Source organism: Hyperoodon ampullatus (assembly GCF_949752795.1).
Source record: "Hyperoodon ampullatus genome assembly, chromosome: 5".
NCBI lineage: Eukaryota > Metazoa > Chordata > Mammalia > Artiodactyla > Ziphiidae > Hyperoodon > Hyperoodon ampullatus.
This window is the reverse complement of record NC_136918.1, coordinates 128,081,166-128,103,184: the sequence shown is the minus strand read 5'-3', so window position 1 is coordinate 128,103,184 and position 22,019 is coordinate 128,081,166. Positions and strand designations below refer to the sequence as shown.

General features: G+C 38.8%; 1 protein-coding gene across 1 annotated transcript in view; it reads left to right on the top strand.

The window, feature by feature from the left end:
• Positions 1–16,432, top strand: part of CYYR1 (cysteine and tyrosine rich 1) — a gene marked incomplete at both ends in the record, with an annotated part of 105,481 nt that extends 89,049 nt beyond the window's left edge. The window contains 2 exons of the mRNA XM_079704705.1: positions 2,982–3,139; positions 16,308–16,432. Coding sequence (XP_079560831.1) covers positions 2,982–3,139; positions 16,308–16,432 — 283 coding nt within the window. The remainder of the gene's footprint in view (positions 1–2,981; positions 3,140–16,307) is intronic.
• Between the last annotated feature and the right edge of the window lie 5,587 nt (positions 16,433–22,019).

The window sequence follows — 22,019 nt, the reverse complement described above, 5'->3', positions numbered from 1 at the left end:
AGGCCACAACAGTGAGAGGCCCGCGTACCGCAAAAAAAAAAAGAAGTAATGGTTAAACAAAGAAAAAAGATTTATCAAAGTTGATAACTTGAAATTAAAAAAAACTGAAAGTAATCTGGAAACTTCTTTTTTTATTGTAATTTTCAGGTCTGCTGTTATATCTATAACATGGAATACTACACAGTAATAAAAAGGAATGTATTGCTATACAGAAAAGCCAGTATGGCTTCCAAGGACATAATGCTGAGTGAAAAAAGAGCATTTCAGAAAATCACGCACTATGTGATTCCATTTGTATAACATTCTTGAAATGACAAATTTATAGAAATGGAGAACAGATGAATGGTGTCAGGGGTTATTGATGGTGGTGGAGGTTGGATATGACTGTAAAGGAGGAGCCCAGGGAAATATTTTGGGGTGATGGTATAGTACCTTGCTTGCTGAACTGGTTGCATGGATCTATGCACGTGTTAAAATGACATAGAACTGTACACACACTTTATACCAATGCCAATTTCCTGGTTTTAATGTTGTACTTTAGTTACCTAAGATGTAATCATTGGGGGAAACTGGGTGAAGGATACACAGGACCTCTCCGACTCTATAATTATTTCGAAATAGAAATTTAGTGAAGAGAAAATATGCAAACCTTGTAATGCATTCTTTCAAAAAAAATACATTCCCTAAATAAATCTTTTCAAGGATTTTATGATGCCAAATTTCTCAACTTAATAGCTTCTCTCTTTCCAACAGCTGACTAAACCAAATTATTTATATACTGGAAGGTGACTGCTTATTTTTTAAATTAATAACAGACTAAATAATGCTATAAATTTTATACTTGCCATGTCTTAAATAACTAATTTACAATTGCTAATGGGTATCAAAGGATCAAGGACATGAAAATTATGATTTAATCAAAAACCTCATTTAACACATTAGTTGCAACTTCATTATTGACCTCAAGGGCAGGCACTTTTGCTGAAGCTGCCAACAAGAAAACAAAATGTGACTGATTTTTTACTTTTCTCTATTTAAAAAGGAATTAATGAATATAAATATGTCCCAAATTGATAGCTTCCATAACACATACTTTGGAAATTCTACACCTGAATAATTAGACCATTGATTATTTCTGGAACATAAATTAAGTCCTCCAATTTAGTCTTATTTAGACCTGAAAATTATAATAAAAAAAGGAGTTTCCAGATTACTTTTAGTTTTTTAAATTTCAAGTTATCACCTTTGATAAATCTTTTTTCTTGAAAAGACATATTTATTGAACTGCTAGACTCTGTCATTCTTTAATTGCTAATAGCAGCCCATCCAAATATGTCTCACGTTCTACTTTCATAATTTACCAACAAAGTTAAAATGCATGTGGGAATATTTTAAAGGAGTCTATTGGAATGCATAATGGTATTCTGTTTTTTTTTTTTAAGTGAGTAGGGAAAAGTCAGAGAGAGAAGATCTCTTCTGAATTGTATAAATATACGTCCACAGTCCCCTATCTGCAATTCTGAAGTCCTTAAAAACTCTGAAAAGTAAAGATTTTATACAACTCAATTGGTGGCAAGGCTGAACCTGAACGAACCTGGGGCTTTTTTTATAGCTTCTATGTAATACACAAGTGTTAATATTCCTACCTTTACTGCAGAAATGTACATGTGTTATGCTCAGGATGCTGGCCCTGGGAATATCATATAATATACAGTATATGCATGTTCCCTTTTCAAAATCTGAACATTCCTGACTTATGAGACACATCTAGTCCCAAGGCCTTGGGATGAGAGATTATGAACCTGTCCTAGAAAGGTACAGGATAGATGTTCATATAGCACTTGAGAACAGGAACTTATTTATGTGGCAAATGAATCTAGGAGCACAGTTATTTCGTAACATTAAATTTTGGAGGAGAGTCAAGATAAGCACCAAGCTGACCTTTATTTCATTAAGAAGCAAACTGGGACATTGAGCACCTTGCCCGAGGTTACCCAGCTACAGTTGGAACCATGGCAGTCTGGCTTTAGAAGTCATGCTTCCAAACCACAAAGATTTTGTTACTGAAGTCTTAACCTGAAAGCCTCCTCTGTCATAGCAGAATGAGACTGAGTCTCTGAGCTGAAAACAGGAGGATTTTGTGAAAGTCCATACCCTTATGGATAAAACCCCAGGCTCCAGGAAACTGGCAGCCCAGTTCATATTCCCCAAGTATGAAACTGGAGGATCCTTTTAAGGAGTAAAAATGAACAGCTACAAAGAAAAACAAAACTATGCGAACTGACCTCAGTTGATCCTCTACTGCAGGGTTCACCTGTCCAATACTAGCTTTGTACACTGAATTCCCAACCAGCTATTACTAAATAGCAGCTTATTACATAGGAATACATTCAGGGATCACCAGACATTTAAGGAAAATGTCAAACATGAAACAGATTAAAGTAAACAATCAATAAGAAGGAGCCTAGACAGGACAGAGGAAACACAAAAAACAGATAAAGTTTCAAAGAATATGTCATGAGTACTGTTAGAGATGAATAGAAGAAATTACATCCATAAAAGCAAAAAAAGGACACTATAAAACAGGTGTTGCAGTAAAGGATAACATAGAGCATGTGGAAGTTAAAAATATGATAGCTGAAATTTAAAAGTTCAATAAAAGTTTGGAAGATAAAGTCAATGAAATTCCCCAGAAAGTAGTTCAAGAAAACAGAGACAGGAAAAATTAGAGAAGTTATCCAGAAGGCTCAGAGGTTTATTTCAGAATAGGTTTTCAGAAAGAGAAACAGAGAAAATGCCGCAAAGGAAATTGTTAACTTATGGAATGGTTTCAAGAACTGAAAAACATGAGTCTTTTTCAACATCATCCATAAGAACATATTTAAAGGGGCACTTGTCATGTAGTCATGGAACTATAGTTGAAAGGCTGACGAATCTTTATGAGCCTTTTCAATGAATGTACTTTCCCTTTTCCTTTTTAGGGGCACAGCAATTGCTGGCATAGTATTTGGAATCGTATTCATCATGGGGGTCATTGCTGGAATTGCCATATGTATCTGCATGTGCATGAAAAACAACCGTGGGACGCGGGTGGGCGTCATCAGGACCACCCACATCAATGCCATCTCCTCCTACCCTGGTAAGCAAAACTGCTTACTCTTTATGAAGGAAGAGTCAGATTTGTTAGTTATGCTATACTCCTGGGGTAGAAGACTCTCACTGGAATAATCTCCAAGTATGTAGGATATTTCTAAATTAATGTAGATTGAAGCTCTAACTTTCAGTGGAGATTATTTAGATCCACATAATAAAATCTACCTCCTATTTGAATACATTCATATTTTCAGTGGTTGTCTTATTGACTACAGTTGCCAATCAACCACAGTGAAGAGGAATAGACAATTCACACCCACTGTGTCTATTTGCTAGTGAGTTCTGATAAATAATTATAGAGAAAGAATAAGTTACATGGCTGAATCAACTGGCATCTGATTCAATAGGTATGTATGTCTTGAGAAAAAGTATTGAAGAAAGTTTTTATGTGTCCCCCTTATGCAAAGAAAACAGTCTTAACATAAAAGTATCAGCAAAAAGGTAATTTATTAATAATTTGACAAGTATTTCTTGAGAATTTACTAGACATTCCACATATAAATATATTGAACACATAAACAAAGTGCTGCATTTTGCCTTGATTTCAATAGCATTTTTAAGTCAACCTGTATATATATAATTTGATATATAAAAAGGAGTCAAGTTCTAAATTTAACAAATCCTTAGGAAGATAATTTTCTATCCATACTCATGTCCTCTCTCTCAGTCCCTATAGGAAAGGAATAAGGTAGCTTCTACATCCAGTCTGCCCTGAGTGTCAGTTCCCTAGTAAGGTCTCTCCTCTCTTAACTTTTTCCCTACCATCTTCAGCTTGAGGGAGCAAATTTCAGATGAGTGCGAACATGATAATTTCCCCTGTCCTCTTTTGCCCATTCTCCCTCTTCTCCAACATTTCTATGTTAGACTGCTTCCAGGCTCATTCTTGTGTCTTATTCTATCCTGTATCAATGCTCACTTCTTTGGTTCTATCATTTGGTCTCATGGTATTAAGTCCCATTTATATGCTAAATGCCTTCCAACGTTATATATCTCCTTTCCAAACCTCTCTCCTGAATTTCAGACTCATTTGATCCCACTGCCGGTTGAACATCTACACTTGGATGTCTAACTGATATATATCACATGTCTAAAGCTGTACTTCTGAACATTCCCCCAAAGCCTCCTCCACTCACCATTCACCATCTCAGTTGATGGCATCTCCAGCCTCCCAGCAGCTCAGGCCAAAGACCTTGGCATCATCTTGGACTCCTCTCTTTCCCTGACATCTACAAGCAATCTAACAGGAACACTTCTCAGCTCCATCTTCAAAATATAAGAGTATCTGACTACTTCCGACTGTTCCTTCTCTGGTGGGAGCCTCCATCAGCTCTCCTACTCATTCCTGTGAAAACATCCTAACTGCTCTGCCAGCATCCACTTGTGCCTCCCAGGGGTCTATTCCAAACACAGTAGCAAAATGAACACATTTAAGATGATTAAATGTCAAATCATATCACTTCTCTGCTCAAAATTTTCCAGTGGCTCCCCACTTCCCCCAGGGGAAGACTTAAAGCCAGTGGTTTCTCATTTTATCCAAAGTAAAAGACAAATTCTTTACCAAGGCCTGCAAGGCAGTGCATGAATTGGCCCTTCTTTTTTATTTCTCTGACCTCACTTCCTTCTACTCACCCTCTTGCCACCTGGCTCCACTCATACTTTTTCCTTGCTGTGCTGTGAACATACAGGGCACACTCCCATCTAGGTTTGCCTAGAACACTGACTCCCTCACTTAATTGAAGTCTCTGTCAAAGGTCACTTTTTGAGTGAGGCCTTCCCTGATCACCCTACTTAAGATTGTAATGTGTCCCTCCCCCATAGCACCCCAATCCTCCTTACTCTACTTTTTGTCCAGAGTGCTTCTTTTAATCTTCTAAGATACCACATTGTTTACCTAGTGGTTAAGTTTATTATTTATTGTCTATCCCCTCTTTCTGGAACATTAGCTCCATGAGGCAGGGATTGTTGTCAATTTTATTCACCACTCAATCCTAAGCATACAAGACTGGAACTGGCATGTAACAGGCACTCAGCAGACATGGCTGAATGAATGAATATCATGACAAAATCTAATTTAATTATATCAATGCCTAGAAATTTTACCTTCAATTCCACCCTGGAATGTATAGCTTTTACTCACTACAAAAGAAATTCACTATTTTGAATCTTTCCAACTTACTAAGAATATCGTTAGGGTTAGTATAACAATGTTAAAACTATGGTATAAGGAAAAAATAGGGGGAGTTAGTTTTTATTCTTCACATCTCCCTATTTTCACCTGGCCAATCCATAACCCAAGAGAAGAAGAGGAGAGTCTGACAGAGACATTAATTGGAGAGAAGATGAGGAGAAGCACTCTGTACATAACGCTCCAGATTCACTTTTCTTGATCAAAAAGTGTAGTTAAAATTAATTTTTAAAATATTTTTTATAAAACTAGACTAGAAAATGCAAAATATTTTAATGTATTGTCTTGTGTTTTCTGGGGTCTGAGGTTTCTATTTCATGCATGGAAACAGGTTTTCAAAAACTTTATTCTAGTAGCATTATTTATACTGGCAGATCACAGCACCATGTTGCATTTTCAGTAAATGCATTGTTCTGGGAACTGAATAATACAAAAAACATCATAAACCTTATGGTGGAAACATTTTCACTGCAAAAGACTAGGTCGGCAAAAACATGATTTGCTTGATTATTTCTCATTTCCTTCTCAAAGTCCCTAATTAAGCTTGTACTGAAAGGATCAGGAAACCACACAGAGTAGTATTGACTGCTTTTCAAAATCTTTCATCTATGGAAATAAAAAAATATTTGACCCACATAAATTAATTAACCCTGTGCTAATTGAATAATCACTCAAGTTATTGAATAGTCCTACAGCCCAAAGGCCACATAAATGGGTAGAAAATAATTTAGTCAAGGTTATCTCATCCCTTGATGAAAGCACTCAGTGAGGAACCCTACAGCAAACATGACTCTGCACTGGGAGGAGATTACCAAGAACAGGTAATCTGCCACACCTAACCTATTGTTGGACAGTGACCATCTGAAATAGTTTTTTACTCCTGTCATGTTGGGTGTCATGAACTGTGTCCTGTTTAATGACAACTATTTTTAAAACCATCAGTGTGAAAACAAGAATTATTTGTCAAGTCTTACGTTTCCCCTTCTTTCCAGAACTTCAGTATAAACAAAAGAAAGTGATTATATTAACTCTTTTTTAAAAACGGGTTTGGATGACACACATCTGAAGGAAAATAACGCAGAAAGAACAGAAGAAAAGGCCTGGCAAAGATATAAAAATCAAATGCCATGAAGTACATTATTGAGTCCCTAATGGTAGGTAGGTAGGTAGGTAGATGATAGATTGATTGATTGATAGATGATAGATAGACAAATAGACAGAGAGATGATGATGATGATGATGAATTTAGATAGATAGATAGACAGATAGGTAGATAAACAATGAAGAAGGATCTGAGTTTCTTGATAACAGAAATATGCCAAAAGATGCATGTAGAAAGAAGTTGTGGAACTGTAAAAATATCATCATTTAAAACTATTATAAGAAAAAGTTAGAACAAGATTAATCAATTGATGCTAAATTTGGGGACACATTGCTGAGGAACAGGATATTTGCATACTCTCCACCTGTCTACTTCCAGATTTCTCATTAGTTACAAGAAGAATAATAGTAACTACGTAGTGGAGAAACCAGACAACATCTTGACGAGGAAGTAAAAATTAATATCAACAAAGAGGGACAGACGTACATCTTGCACCTTTGGGTGTTACTTTGAAGATTGTACAATTTCACGTGTGTAGTGTTCTGGCTGGAAGCTCATAGCCTGAATCTTAACATGAGAAATTATCTGACAAACCCAAGATGAGGAACATTCTATAAAATAGCTGGCTTGTATTCTTTAAAATCTCTTGGAAATATTTCATTAAGAAACCAAGGGGCTTCCCTGGTGGTGCAGTGGTTAAGAATCCACCTGCCAATGCAGGGGACACGGGTTCAAGCCCTGGGCCGGGAAGATCCCACATGCGTGGAGCAATTAAGGCCGTGCACCACAATTACTGAGCCTGTGCTCTACAGCCCACAAGCCACAACTACTGAAGTTGCATGCCACAACTATTGAAGCCCATGTGCCTAGAGCCCATGCTCTGCAACAAAAGAAGCCACTGCAATGAGAAGCCCGCACACCACAACGAAGAGTAGCCCCTGCTCACCACAACTAGAGAAAGCCCGTGTGAAGCAATGAAGACCCAACGCAGCCAAAAGTAAATAAATAAATTTATTTAAAAAAAAAGGAATCCAAACTCCATTTGTATCACTGAATTCACAACTGAGGGCAACAATATTAGTATATATACTGAACATGAAAAGACTCAGGCAGTCAAAGGATTTGGTGATATGAGGATGGTCTCTTCTGATTGTATCTATTTTCTTAGTGAAATAAGAAGTAAGTCTTAGGCTGCAAGTGGCTTGAGGAGGTCTTTGTAGCTAAGGAGAAAGAAAAAAGCATGAAACACTAATCTCAGAGAATAGAGGGGTGGTGAAATGCCTAATGCGCAATTTCCAAGCAATGCCAAGGGCCTCCACATTTAAGAATATGGTCATGCATTTGAAGTGAGATGAGTCAACATGACTGTGCATTTTGCTCTAAGCATATTAAGCTCCTAGATACAGATCTGGGGTAGCCAAAATGCTGAACTGGAACTTTGTCAAGCAATGGGGAGAGAAAGAGATGAGAAAGTTGATGATAGATGCACAGGAATAATTTTTGTGATGGACCATAAATCTAAGCTGAATGAAGAAAGACATGAAGACAGGAAAGAGGTGACATCAGTTTAAATTAATTTTTTTAATGCCATCAGTAAATCAGAAATCCAGGTGAGGTCCAAGATGTATTGGGATGTATATTCTAGAAAGATAAGTGGGTGGTCATGTTTACAAAATGGTACCATAATTGGTTACAGTAAGGATGAGAAAAAGATTTTTGAAGGCAAAAGGCCCAAAGGACTGAGAGGCAGGGATACATGTGTTAAAAACGGATTAAAGAAGACAATTTAGGGGTTTCTCTGGTGGCGCAGCAGTTGAGAGTCCGCCTGCCGATGCAGGGGACAGGGGTTCGTGCCCCGGTCTGGGAGGATCCCACATGCCGCGGAACGGCTGGACCCGTGAGCCATGGCCGCTGAGCCTGTGCGTCCGGAGCCTGTGCGCCGCAATGGGGGAGGCCACGGCAGTGAGGGGCCCGCGTACCGCAAAAAAAAAAAAAAAAAAAAAAAAAGAAGACAATTTAGGTGATGCAAACTTCATGAATCAAAAAGTCTTCATGGGGAGAACAGTAAAATGGACAGAAGGCAGGAAGCTTTTCTAAGGTGAAGAATAAAGAACGAAGGAGAGAAAAATAGAAACTATCTGATTGGCTGGGGCCACAGAGGCAGCCTTGTTTGGGGTGAGAAGGAACCAGGAAGTTAAGTATAGAGCCCAGAGTTGGCTTGGCGTCTGGGGATTAGTTGACTGGATATACTGAGTTTCTCATCAAGTGGAGCTTTTCAATGACGTGAAAGTAACCTAAGCTTCAGTTTACTGATGTGGCAACCCAGGCAAGAGTGGCTCCTTCTTCGAGCTAGAAATTTATTTCAGCAAGTGGAAGTTGAAATCACCTAGAATGATAACAGAAGTCGTGATGCAGAGAAGAGTAATGGGCTTGATACTAAAACTTCAGTAAGTGAGGGCTTCCCTGGTGGCACGGTGGTTGAGAGTCTGCCTGCCGATGCAGGGTACACGGGTTCGTGCCCCGGTCCGGGAAGACCCCACATGCCGCGGAGCGGCTGGGCCCGTGAGCCATGGCCACTGAGCCTGCGCGTCCGGAGCCTGTGCTCCGCAACGGGAGAGGCCACAACAGTGAGAGGCCCGCGTACCGCAAAAGAAAAAAAAAAAAAAAAGCTTCAATAAGTGAGATTTTGGGGTAGAGAGAACCACAGCTATGGATAACAAGGAGGAGTAGAAAGTAGCAGAATTTCATGGCATATGCTACAAAAGAGCTCAGGTTTTTGTTTTTTAACTTTTAATTTTATATTGGAATATAATTGATTAATAATATGTTAGTTTCAGGTGTACAGCAAAGTGATTCAGTTATACATTACATGTATCTATTCTTTTTCAAATTCTTTTCCCATTTAGATTGTTACAGAATACTGAGCAGAGTTCCCTGTGCTATACAGTAGGTCCTTGTTGGTTATCTATTTTAAATTAGCAGTGTTTACATGTCAATCCCAAACTCCCTGTCTACCCCTTCCCCCCACCCTTCCCCCCTGGTAACCATAAGTTCTTTTGGATGGACTTAGAGATTGTCATACTGATTGAAGTAAGTCAGAGAAAGAGAAATATCATATGATATCGCTGATATGTGGAATCTAAAAAGAAATGGTACAAATAAAGTTATTTACAAAACAGAAACAGACTTACAGACTTCAAGCTCAGGTTTTTAAAGAGGGAAATTAGTTGTTTAAAAATGGCTGAATCACAGGGAACACCCTGCATACCTCCTGGTCCCATAAAATGTAGGATGTGGGAGAAAAAGGGTAGCTCTGATTTAATAGTGCTGCAGAGGAAGCTGTCCTCTCATGGAAAACCAGATTTTAATTAAATTAGAAAGGTGAAGCAAATGTTCCCTTTCACTCCCTGAGATAACTGTCTCATGTATTCTTCTCTCTTCTCAAAGCTCGAAAAAAACCCTCAGCCTTTCTCTCTCTCAGCAGATAATTTCTCAGCCGATGTTACTTCTCTGAGCAAACAGACACAATAGGAGGAGAACTTCCTTATATTCCGAGCTGGGGTAACATGTAAAGGGATGAAAAGAGGGTTAGGGTACAAAAGGCTTTTCTGATGACAGACTTTGTGTTCCACTGAGCACAGTGAAGGGGGTGGGGAAAGTTGGGCAAATTAATTAGATTAGATATGTAAAGCCTTCCAGAGCTAAAGATCTACACTGAAGGGTGCTCTAGGAGCTTGTCCTTCTCATGCTGACAGAGGGATGTAAACGTGACAGGACGTGTCCTGATGTTATCTGAGAGGAAGGGGGACGTTAGGTTCTAATGATGTCACCCCTTCCGGAGGTGCACCTCGGGTCATTGTAGAGGAAGAGACGGGCAGGGCTGTGCTGTGTGATGAGGGGCAGGCAGTGGAGGACCTGCCAGGAGCTCTGTGGGCCTCTGCTCTGAGTGGGGTTCAGGTGAATTGTGAGTAGTGGGGTTTGGGGGAGGGTGACGAGAAGGTTTGCTCCTAGTAATAATGTTAGAAGTTGGCCTTTTTTTTTTTTTTTCTGGAGTAAAATTGTTTTACAATGTTGTGTTAGTTTCTGCTGCACAGTGAAGTGAATCAGCCATATGCATACACACATCCCCTCCCTCTTGGATCTCCCTCCTCCACCCTCCATCCCACCCATCTAGGTCATCACGGAGCACCGAGTTGAGTTCCCTGTGCTATACAGCAGGCTCCCACTAGCTATCTATTTTACACATGGCAGTGTATTTATGTCAAACCTAATCTCCCAATTCATCCCACCCTCCCCTTCCTCCCCATGTCCACATGTCCGTTCTCTACATCTACATCTCTATTCCTGCCCTGCAAATAGGTTCGTCTGTGCCATTTTTCTAGATTCCACATATATGCGTTAGTGTACGATATTTGTTTTTCTCTTTCTGACTTAACTTCACTCTGTATGACAGACTCTAGGTTCATCCACATCAGTTTCCTTAAATAACTAAAAATAGAACTATCATATGACCCAGAAATCCCACTACTGGGCATATACCCTGAGAAAACCATAATTCCAAAAGATACATGTACCTCAATGTTCATTGCAGCACTATTTACAATAGCCAGGACATGGAATCAACCTAAATGTCCATCGACAGATGAATGGATAAAGAAGACGTGGTACATATATACAATGGAATATTACCCAGCCATAAGGAGAAATAAAATTGGGTCATTTGTAGAAGTTGTCTTTTAAAATAAGTCATGAGTGATAGAAGTGTCAGCTAATGCTAAGATGTGTTAAAAGATAAATTGAGGCATATTAAAATATTGAAGAGTTTATTTGAGCAAAAATGGGGCAGCACCAAACCCAAAGTGTGGTTAGGGGGACCCTGCCTTATACAGAGGAACCATGGAAGCAACAAAAGGAAATTATTTGATTTCCTTTAACTTAAAGCCTAGTTGGCTGTTTGTGATTGGTTGTCCTTAGCATTTTGATTTCATAACTTTGAGGCACTTGCAGCTTAGATTTTGGTTTGCTTACATAGACACCACCTCAGTCTAATAACATCCTTGTTTAATTAATTTAACAGGTGGTAATCATATTGCAATATATAAGTGTATCAAATCAATACGTTGTACCCCTTGAACTTACACAATGTTATGTCAGTTGTACCTCAACTGAAAAAGTAAATTAAAAAAAAATGTTAAAAAATAAGTCATGAAATTTCACCTGTTCTATCAAATAGTGAAACCATTGAAAATCAATAATAATTAAAAGCAGGTGTTTCTGGTAAAAAAAAAAAGATACGCCTTGGTAACTAGAACAGAACAAGTGATTAAAATTTCACAAACTCTAAAGGAGAGATAACAAAACAATGTGAAAAGTGAGGATTAAGAGGCAACACTTCAATACTTTGGCTTAATCAAAATTTAAAACTTAGAAAAAATAGGGCTTCCCTGGTGGCACAGTGGTTGAGAGTCTGCCTGCTGATGCAGGGGGCACAGGTTCTTGCCCCAGTCCAGGAGGATCCCACATGCCGCGGAGCGGCTGGGCCCGTGAGCCATGGCCACTGAGCCTGTGCGTCCAGAGCCTGTGCTCTGCAACGGGAGAGGCCACAACAGTGAGAGGCCCACGTACCGCAAAAATAAATAAATAAATAAATAAAACTTAGAAAAAATAAACTCTGATGTAAAATAACAGATGTAAGGAAGCACCAAATCTATAAATTTACATGGAAAAACTCAAAAATAGATTGGTTATGAACCAGGTATCTGAAAGACAAATGTTTAAACTTGGAAACAATACAGAAGAGATAAAAAGGATGAAGAACCCACATATATTTTCTTAGATACAAGTTTTAAACTTCAGGATGTCAATAAGGTAAAAATACCATAGCTAATCATTTTGGCAAAGTTATTTTTAGAAAGGTATAGAAAAGATAAATAACTTTGTATACATATTTATATCTTGTTATCTTAATTGTATCTTAATTCTAATTAAGATCCCAGTTTGTAAATTATCAGCCCAAAACAAACAAAAAAAAATCGCACAATATGAATTACAAATAATAAACAAGACGTAAAACTATCAAAGAAATGTAAAATTAAGGGATATTTTAATAGTGAAATTTTTTCACTATTATATTACCAAAATATTAAATGATAGCCAGTTCATTGATCCCTGGAATTTTATTCTAAAAAACTAAATCAAAGTAATAAAAAGTCTCTATGTAGAAAGACATTTGTCACTCCAATATTTATAATAATAAAAAATTGCTAATCTCAAAATAAGTGAATGGTAAGTGGAATAATGTACAGCTGTTAACAATAGAGTTCATGAAGAACATGTAGTGAATGAAAAAGACTGTTACAATACACAGTGAAAAAGCATAGACTATTTTACATGACTACAAGGATATAAAAACACAAGTGACTAGAAGGGAGTATATAAAGATATTGTTTGTTAAATTGTGGTGACAGAATTATGGATGATTTTCCTCTGTTTCCACATTTTCTAAAATAATGTTGTACAATTTTTATAACACCATGCAGCTTCCCTTTACATTTGTTTTAGAGATGTTATCCTGAGTGGGTAAAAAAACATTAACTTCCTCCTATGAATTTCATAGCATCCCTAAATTTTGCAAAATTCTACACAACTACATTGACATACATGATAAATGACATATTTGCCCTACTTAAGTCAGAGAATTAGAATTATTGGTTATGAAAGAATTTCAAAAGCACCATATCTCCAGCTGCATCCATGTATCTTTTAAAGATGATTTGACATTTAAGAGAGAACAAAACCTCTTAGGATTAATCAGGAATTCTAAAATCGATACCCTGAAAAGTTTACTTCCTAGTGAAACATTTTTATCTGTAAGAAAGAAAGATAGCGGAGTCCACAGTTACACCATTATTATTTCAAAATGTCTTCCTGCAGCTGGTACTATAAAAGATGTGCCGTGTTTATTTCATGATGGATATAGTCCTCCAAATACCACTCTTCAGCATTATATTATCACCTTATCAAAATACAAAGGCTATATGAATGAAAGAACACTGTTTCATATCTTAGATTTTCACGCTCAACAGGCAGCTGTATAAACCATAGGGAATCTCCCTGAAATGTCCTCCAGCAGTTTTTATGCAGATGGAAAAATATAAATGCTTTGTTACTGAAGCATAAAGACACACCACAGCCTCATGACAGAGAAGGATGCAGAGTCAATCTGTAGAATCATCTGGTGTGTGCTTCTCAAGTGCGAGGCAAGGAAAAGCTTCATCATAAAAAACAGCTTAGAACCCACATGTTTATAAGAAACAGTTCAGTGGGAATCCAGCTGTAACTTCCTGTTTTACATGGAGGTTGCATTTCTTGCCTTGGATAAAGTTTATTATAAATCTCTTTGTCTCAGTCCTCTCGGATATAATGAAGCAAAGGAGTAGGCATAATGCAGAGGGAATGTGTGTTTAGACTCTGGCAGGAGTTATTCCATTTTGTTGTAGAAAACAAAGCTTGGAATAGGCCAGCATCCCCGGGTCTAAAGCAGCCATGGAGAAGCTGCCTTCTTCACAGATCTGTGTCCTCTGCTCTGAGCCCTTGGCTTGCTCAGCCCACAAGAGACTTGCAAAGCCTTTGCTCACCAGAGCATCCCTCAGAGGACATCCCACCCAGTTCTGTGTCTCCATCTTTCTCTTGTGTCAGGTGCCTCAATTCTGCTTCTTCCCATCCCTAAGTACAGGCAGATCAGTAAATGGTTTAAATCATCAAGCTCCTGGTAGAGAGAGCCAAGTTAAAGAGATACAGATTGGAAAAGAATCTAAAAAAGAGTGGGTATATGTATAACTGATTCATTTTGCTGTACAGCAGAAACCAACACAGTACTGTAAATCAACTATACTCCAATACAAATTAATTTTTTAAAAAAAATTAAATAAAGAGATTCAGAAGAAACTTTGTGTTTGCATATAGGGTGAAGCCCTATGTTTATACATGCATATTGACCAGAATACTGTCATAATCTTATTGGTAAGAGTACAGTTTAGAAGACGCTTTAGAAATCAGTTTGTTGAAATGTTGCTTGTTCTTTTCTTCCATTATAGAAGTAAAAGCTTGGCTGTTTATTTGCATTATTATAACACTAGTCTTGTGGTTTAGGCTACATTCACAGTAAGCAATTAAGACATGTCAATTTCCAACTAGAATCACGATCTTGATGATAAATCAACTACTGGAAAATCATCAGAGGGGTTGCTGAGAGGTTGCTCAGATGTTGTCGAGTGATTTGGTTCTTGAGGACATGGAGTGCTCAAGGAGTACCTCTCTTCAAACCCTGGAGATGGGGTGGAGAGCACTACAAAATAGATGTCTATATATAGTCATAGCAAATGTATTAAATGTGCTTTTAAAACACACTGACATATAATAGTACAATAAAAAATTAAAGACACTTTTTCTAATAAGATTTAGAAAACTAAATACTCCATCCTCATTTCTAAACCTGTTTGTCCTCCTTTTTTTTTTTTTTCTTTTTCTTATTTCTGTAATGGGTCCATGACCCTCCAAGTTACAGGAGTCCAGTACCAGGTACCCAATACCTTGACACCTTCTTACTCTCGACCCCTTTTCCACCTACCCAGTCATCACTTAAGCACTCAGCTGCTCAAGGGCTCCTATAATCCCCACCACCAAATTCCATGAGTCCCTTATCATCCCTCACATATGCTACTACATCATCTCACCTGTTCTTTGCTCCACCTGAATCCATACTGCCGAGAGTCACCTTCCTAAAGCATATTCACTAGCATATTCAAAAAATCTCTGATGCCTGCATATCACACACTCCTTATGTGATATTCAAAGTGCAATGTCCATGTAGCCTATCTTACACCCAATAGTTTGTACCTCCCACTCCCCGACCCCTATGTTATACAACACGGGAATATAGCCAATATTTTGTAATAAGTGTAAATGGAGTTTAACCTTTAAAAACTATATGAAAAAAAAAATTGGGGGGCTGTGCCACACAGCATGAAGGATCTTAGTTCCCTGACCAGGGGTGGAACCCATGCCCCCTGCACTGGAAGCACGGAGTCTTAACCACTGGACTGCTAGGGAAGTCCATAAAAGTGTATGAAATTTTTTAAAAAATTAAATTAAATTAGATTTTTTTTTTTTTTTTTTTTTTTTTTTTTTTTTTTTTTTGCAGTATGCGGGCCTCTCACTTTTGTAGCCTCTCCCGTTGCAGAGCATAGGCTCCGGATGTGCAGGCTCAGCGGCCATGGCTCATGGGACCAGCCGCTCCGCGGCATGTGGGATCTTCCCGGACCAGGGCACGAATCCATGTCCCCTGCATCAGCAGGTGGACTCTCAACCACTGCACCACCAGGGAAGCCCTAGAAATTTCTTTTGAATTTTATTTTATTTATCTTTTTAATACAGCAGGTTCTTATTAGTTATCCATTTAAGTTAGAATTTTGTAAAAGCCCACCATGATGGTGATACAATCAGATTCCTCAACATCTTTTTCCCATTTCTCTCCTCCATGTATTTTTGGCTTTAAACAAAAGTTCTTTCTTGCTTTGGTGCTTTTGCTCAAACTTTAATCATCCTTTAGCTCCTTCTCTAACTGCCCCTTCTACATCATCTTTCCAAGAAACTTGCCCTAAGCCACCAATTCTAAATACTTTGGCCAATGGCACCACTTTTTATAGCACTTGCCCTTTCATACGTGTGTGTCGCCAGCCTGATAAAACTATGACTATTGAAAGCAAAACTTATGTCCTCCCCCAAAGTACCCAGCCTAGTGGCTCAAATATAGTGGGCACTCAATTATTGCTAAATGACTGATGCCCTTCTCCTTTTCTTTTCCAGTGGCACCACCCCCCTACAGTTACGACCATGAGATGGAACGCTGTGCAGACTTGCCCCCTCCATACTCCCCGACACCAGCACAGCGTTCTCCACCCCCTCCATATCCTGGAAATTCAAGGAAGTAATCCTTCTCCCAGAACAGAATATGTGCCAATCAGAGATCGTGCCCACAATAAAATGTCTCTACTCAGAAACAGACAGGAAAGGATTGCCCTAAGGAATACCCTTTGTGGTTAGACAATATGTCAAGTGGAATGTCCAGGCTAAGAGAAGACATTCAGGGTTTCTACCCTACTCAGAGCTGATCCCATCTGAGGTATTATGTTGGGTTCAGTGGGACCACATATGAAGAATTCTACTGATCAACAAAAGCACACTCAGAGAAGAGTAATGGATAGACAAAACATCGGAAATTCATGTTGCTTAAGGAACAAATGAAGGAAATTGCAATACTGATCCTGAAAAAGAGAAGATTTATGTAAGACAAGAGGATAACCTGGACTACATAAGGAAACAAATATACTCTGTAGCTTTAAAAGTCAGAACTAGAATTGTTCAGTCTTTTTGTTCATCAACAAATGCAGATCGATTGCCTGAAAGCCTACTCTGTGCCTTATATTGTTGGAAACACTAGATGGAAGTTACAGGAAGAGAACTTTGGTTTTAGTATAAGAAAGGGCTGCTGAAGCTTTCATATTGACTAGATTGCTTTGTGAAGCTCCCTATCACCAAGACTCCAAACAGAACCTGGCTGACTACCTGGGAGAGACATACTCGAGAAGGGAGAGCTAAGTTAAATGGTAGATGGGTTCAATGGGCCCCCAAAGCTCTGCTCATATTTTAGGTAGATGTGAGGTGAATTTCTATGCCATCAAGAATGAAAATAACAGAGATAGTTGAATCTATCTAATTTGAGACTTAAAACAATCAAAAGGACTTAACAGCTGCTTGAAGCCAAGAACTCTTCAGTGCTAGATACTGCCACCTAAAAATCATCTGATTTTATTTAGTGTATTATGATAAAGGTTATTCCAACTGTGAAAAAAATTTACCAAGTTTCACAAGCAACAAATACTTCATTTCAGATTAAAAGATGAGAAGCCAGAATCCTTGGGATTTTACATCAGGGAGTACAATTTCAGAACTTGACCAGGAAGATATACAAAAGTTTACAAAAAGAAGAGGGAAAAATGAAGTTTGGATTCTGTTCTGTGTAACTCCACTCACATGCAGCTTAGACAAATTTCTGTTTTTCTAGTAATATTTTAATAATCTATTCTCTTGAAAAAGTTATACAGTTAATGGAAAAGTAAGATATTGACATCAAACTGTCACCTTTTGTCAAAATCCATATTTTATGAAGTGCCTACCTTTAGGTGTAAAAGTTTTTAATAAATAATTCTAATATGCCATACTTTGCTGCCAGTGACCTTAATTAACATTTCTATTTTTATGAGGGTTCTTTCATGTATTTAAAATTGTACATTGAGAAACTATTGGGAATAGATGATTATATTTGCTCGTCACTTTTCAATTAAATCTAAAATGTTTAATCCAACATCATCAGCACAATTCAGTGAAATCCCAAAATGATGCTAAGGATTTTGCTGAATAAAACAACCAAAATAAATGTCTTAAAGTAAAAGTTATAGTTCAGGAACGTAAAAGTTATAGTTCAGGAACTCAGTAGTTGTAGTTGAGAAACTCAGTAGCTCATATAAGTAGCATATTTTACTTTCAAATACATTGATCTGACTGAAATACCGTCTAACTGCCAGTGAAATCTAGAAGCTAGATTTGTTTGGAATGACTTGCTTGATTTTTAGGCACTGGTGATTTTCTTGCTTATGAAGCCAGAAAGCATTCAAGCATTTCAGTCCATCCTAGTAACTGAGATTTTAGCACAATTTTAGCAGTGCATATGCTTTAATTTATCTCCCTTCTGCAAGTGCGATCAGACCCAATTACACTGTAGCTACACAACTCAAAGTGCCAGAGCCTCTGTGACATTCAGAATGATGTTTCCCAATGCACTTAAGAGAAAATGGAGAGGAAAAGTGCAGCAGAAATTGAATTCTCATCATCTTCACTGTCAATAAATGTTTATTGTGCATACCTTCTCTGTTCTGCAAACATGACCCACATAGGAGCTATTACAATCCACACCATCTCTCTTCTTTCAGTTTTTTTATGGCCTCCCTTAAAACATATCACAAACCCACACACCTACAACAGATGAGTATTTTTACTATTTGTATTTAGTGTCACAATCGCGTAAATGTGCACAATATCAGTATAGACTTTTGGAGTTCACTGATTATTTTCATAGATGACACATCTTGGGGAGAAATAGTATATGATGTGAAAGCTTTGAATTATGGTTATTTAAAAACTAATGTATTTGCTATGTCCAAAGTGTTTATAATAAGCAATAAAATGAAATAACAGATTATAAAAGAGTTATATTTTAAATTGTCTTGAGTCTATTTTGTTTCACCCTCCATCTCTGCAGGTTTAGCCTCGTTCTCCTGTACAGGAAACATGGGACTGGAGCCAGATAAACTTTGTTTTGAATCCTGTCTCCTGCCTGTATGATGATTTGAGGCAGGCCACTTCATCTCTCTAAAATTCAACTTTCTGCTCTGGAAAATGTAAATAATAGAATCGACTTCATCAGGTTTTGTGAAAATTGGATGACTACACATAACATTCTACATATTGTGCCTGGCATGTAGAAAATGTTCTATCAATATTAGCCAAAAATAAATTAACAAAAGAATAACATAAGAATGACAGCCTCTAGAACTGTGCTATCTAACACGAGTCACCAGCTACATATGATTATTTCAATTTAAATGAAATTAAATGAAATTAAAGGAAAAATTTATTTCCTCAGTCTCACTAGCCACATTTCAAATGCTACATAATCTCATGAGGTCAGTGGCTACCTTATTGGGCAGTGCTGCTCTAGAAAAATCCTCTTTGCAAAATGCAAAGAGGTAGCAGGAAGGAGTTGAATTAAAAAAACCACTATAATCACCTTGTCCAGGAGAAACTGTGGACTTTGTCAGTTAACTGTGATGTCCTTCACAAATGTGTGAGGTCATTGCTCTGGAAGTAAGGTGGTGATCTGCAGGAAAAGGAGACCCGTGAGCAATGAGAGACCCGCGAGCAATGAGAGACCTGCCCACAATATCATCAGGACCAGGGATGAGGGAGCTACTGCAAGAACTAGAGGGCTGATGGTAGAGAAGAGACCCCAGACCTGGCCCAGGAATCAGTGAGACGGGGCCACAGCCTGTGCTGAGTCTAATCAGTTCTGCAGCTACCCTGCTCAGTTCTAGAATCCAGTACACGGACATCCAGGGCCACCCACGTTCCTAAGATGTAGCACTGAGGTGGACTCCTTCATTGCTTCATCATCTTGTTCTCACCACCAAATGAAAGCAGCACTCACCATGCATCCACTTACTCCCAACTTGTCCATGTTCAGCCAAACCCATTTTGCCAGCTTTTGGCTGTAGGTCAGACGAGATTGAGCCCATCAAATAATGGAACTCTGGGTGCTCTTATTTTATTTTTTAACTTAATTTAAACAACACAACACCAGCATGCTATAGCTACATGATCACCTTACTCATCACCACAAAGACTTCTAAGGACTGTCAGATCCTCAGTCAGAACCTGCTTGAAATGTGCAGTTTTTATTTTCTAATTACAGGCCCAAGCTGCAGGGAACATGGCTGAACTTGTGTAAGTTCAGTGCTTTTCTGTGCAGCCCCACTGTGTGGCATGGTCCAGTCCAAAGTATGTCAGAAAGGAAAGTGACATAAGTAGCTTGAAAAAAGATCTATAGGTGATTCTGATTTCCACCCTAACCTCAACCATACCACTGCCTCCTATGACTGGTTAATGCAGAGGAAAAAACAAAGGCTTCAGAGTAAGATTCTAGTTTCTCTCATCTCTGTTACCTTCTGAGTTATGTGTTCTGAGCCAAATAACTGAGTTTCCATAAGCTCAGTTTTGTCCAAAATATATTTGTGACTAACACCACCCTTGCCAGGATGTTGCAATGATTAAAAACAGTATAGGTAGGACATCAGTCATAAGGATTCTATGTAGGTTGGTGACACAAATATGCATACCTAATTCTTTTTCCAACCTTTGTGTCCCCAATCCCAGGCCTTACCACTTTTATAAGCAGGTGTAACAGTTATCCATCACTGTGTAACAAATTACCCCAAAACTTGGTGGCTTGAAACAACAACATTTATTATCTTGGTTTCTATAGGTCCAGAATCTGGAGGTCGCTTAGCTGGTCCTCTACCTCAGGGACTCTCACAGGCTGCAGTCATGTCAGTGTGCAACAGAGGAAAGATCAGTCTCCAAGCTCACTCACACGTATGGTCGTTGACAGGAGTCTGTTCCTTGCAGGCTTTTGGACTGAGGGCCTCAATTACTCAATGGCTGTTGGTTACCCCTATTCTTTACCATATGGGCCTCTCCTTAGGGCAACTCAAAAATATGTCAGCTTGCTTCCCCAGTGAAAGCCAGCAAGCAGAGCCATAGAGTGAAAGAACCTGGTAGCAAAACATAGTGCTAGCCAGAGAGGAGTCACAGACTTAAAACCTAATCTTGGAAGTGATATCCCATCACTTTTGCCATGTCCTATTCCTTAGAATCAGATCCCTAGGTCCACTCTGTACAAAAGAGGAGGGGATTACACGAAGGTGCAAATACCAGGAGGTGAGAGCATTCTTGGTAGTCAGCCTACCAGGAGCCATCTTGGTAGTCAGCCTACCAGAGCAAGGATAGTTCATCTCATTCCCTATAAATTCATTATTTGGAGTTTATAGGCAATCTTATCTCTAACAAGAATGTGTCAACTCAGCAGCTGAAAGAATACCAGAGCCATGCTTGGCTGTGATAAATTGCTTTCAGTGACCTGGCAGGGCTAGAATGGAGCCAGCAACAGAGGCCTATGCTAACTGGGTAAGTGCTGCATTCCTAAGGAATATTGAAAGGAGACACTACATTTGCATTTTTCATGAACTTCATTTACAAGCTGTACTAAAGTCCATCACATTTTGACAGGAAATGAAGTACAACACATACCACATACCTTCTGGACAAGTCTTAACGTGGTACCAGTTCTAACCTCTGTTTCAACTTTGTTCCAAAATATTTAATCTTCATCAAGAAAAGAATTCCAAGGCAAGTTTCCAGATGACTGTTCAGTGGATCAAGTTACTACCTAACCTAATCCTGAATACCTTCACTAAAAATGGAAAAGAAACCCAACGAATGTTTGGGACTGCAGAAACATGTGCTGAGAATGTTTGCCTTCTCTGGATTCATTAAGAAATAACTGGTTTAAAACAATGATGCACAGGGGCTTCCCTGGTGGCGCAGTGGTGGAGAGTCCGCCTGCTGATGCAGGTGACGTGGGTTCGTGCCCCAGTCTGGAAAGGTCCCATATGCCGTGGAGCGGCTGGGCCCGTGAGCCATGGCCGCTGAGCCTGCACGTCCGGAGCTGGTGCTCCGCAACAGGAGAGGCCACAGCAGTGAGAGGCCCGCGTACTGCAAAAAACCCCAAAAAACAGAAAACAAAGAAACAATGATGCACAGTTAGACCCTTCGATTCCTATTTCTGTTCTGCTCCCCCTCTGATACCCCAGTCGTGAGGAGCTTTTGAGTGTCTACCACCTGCCA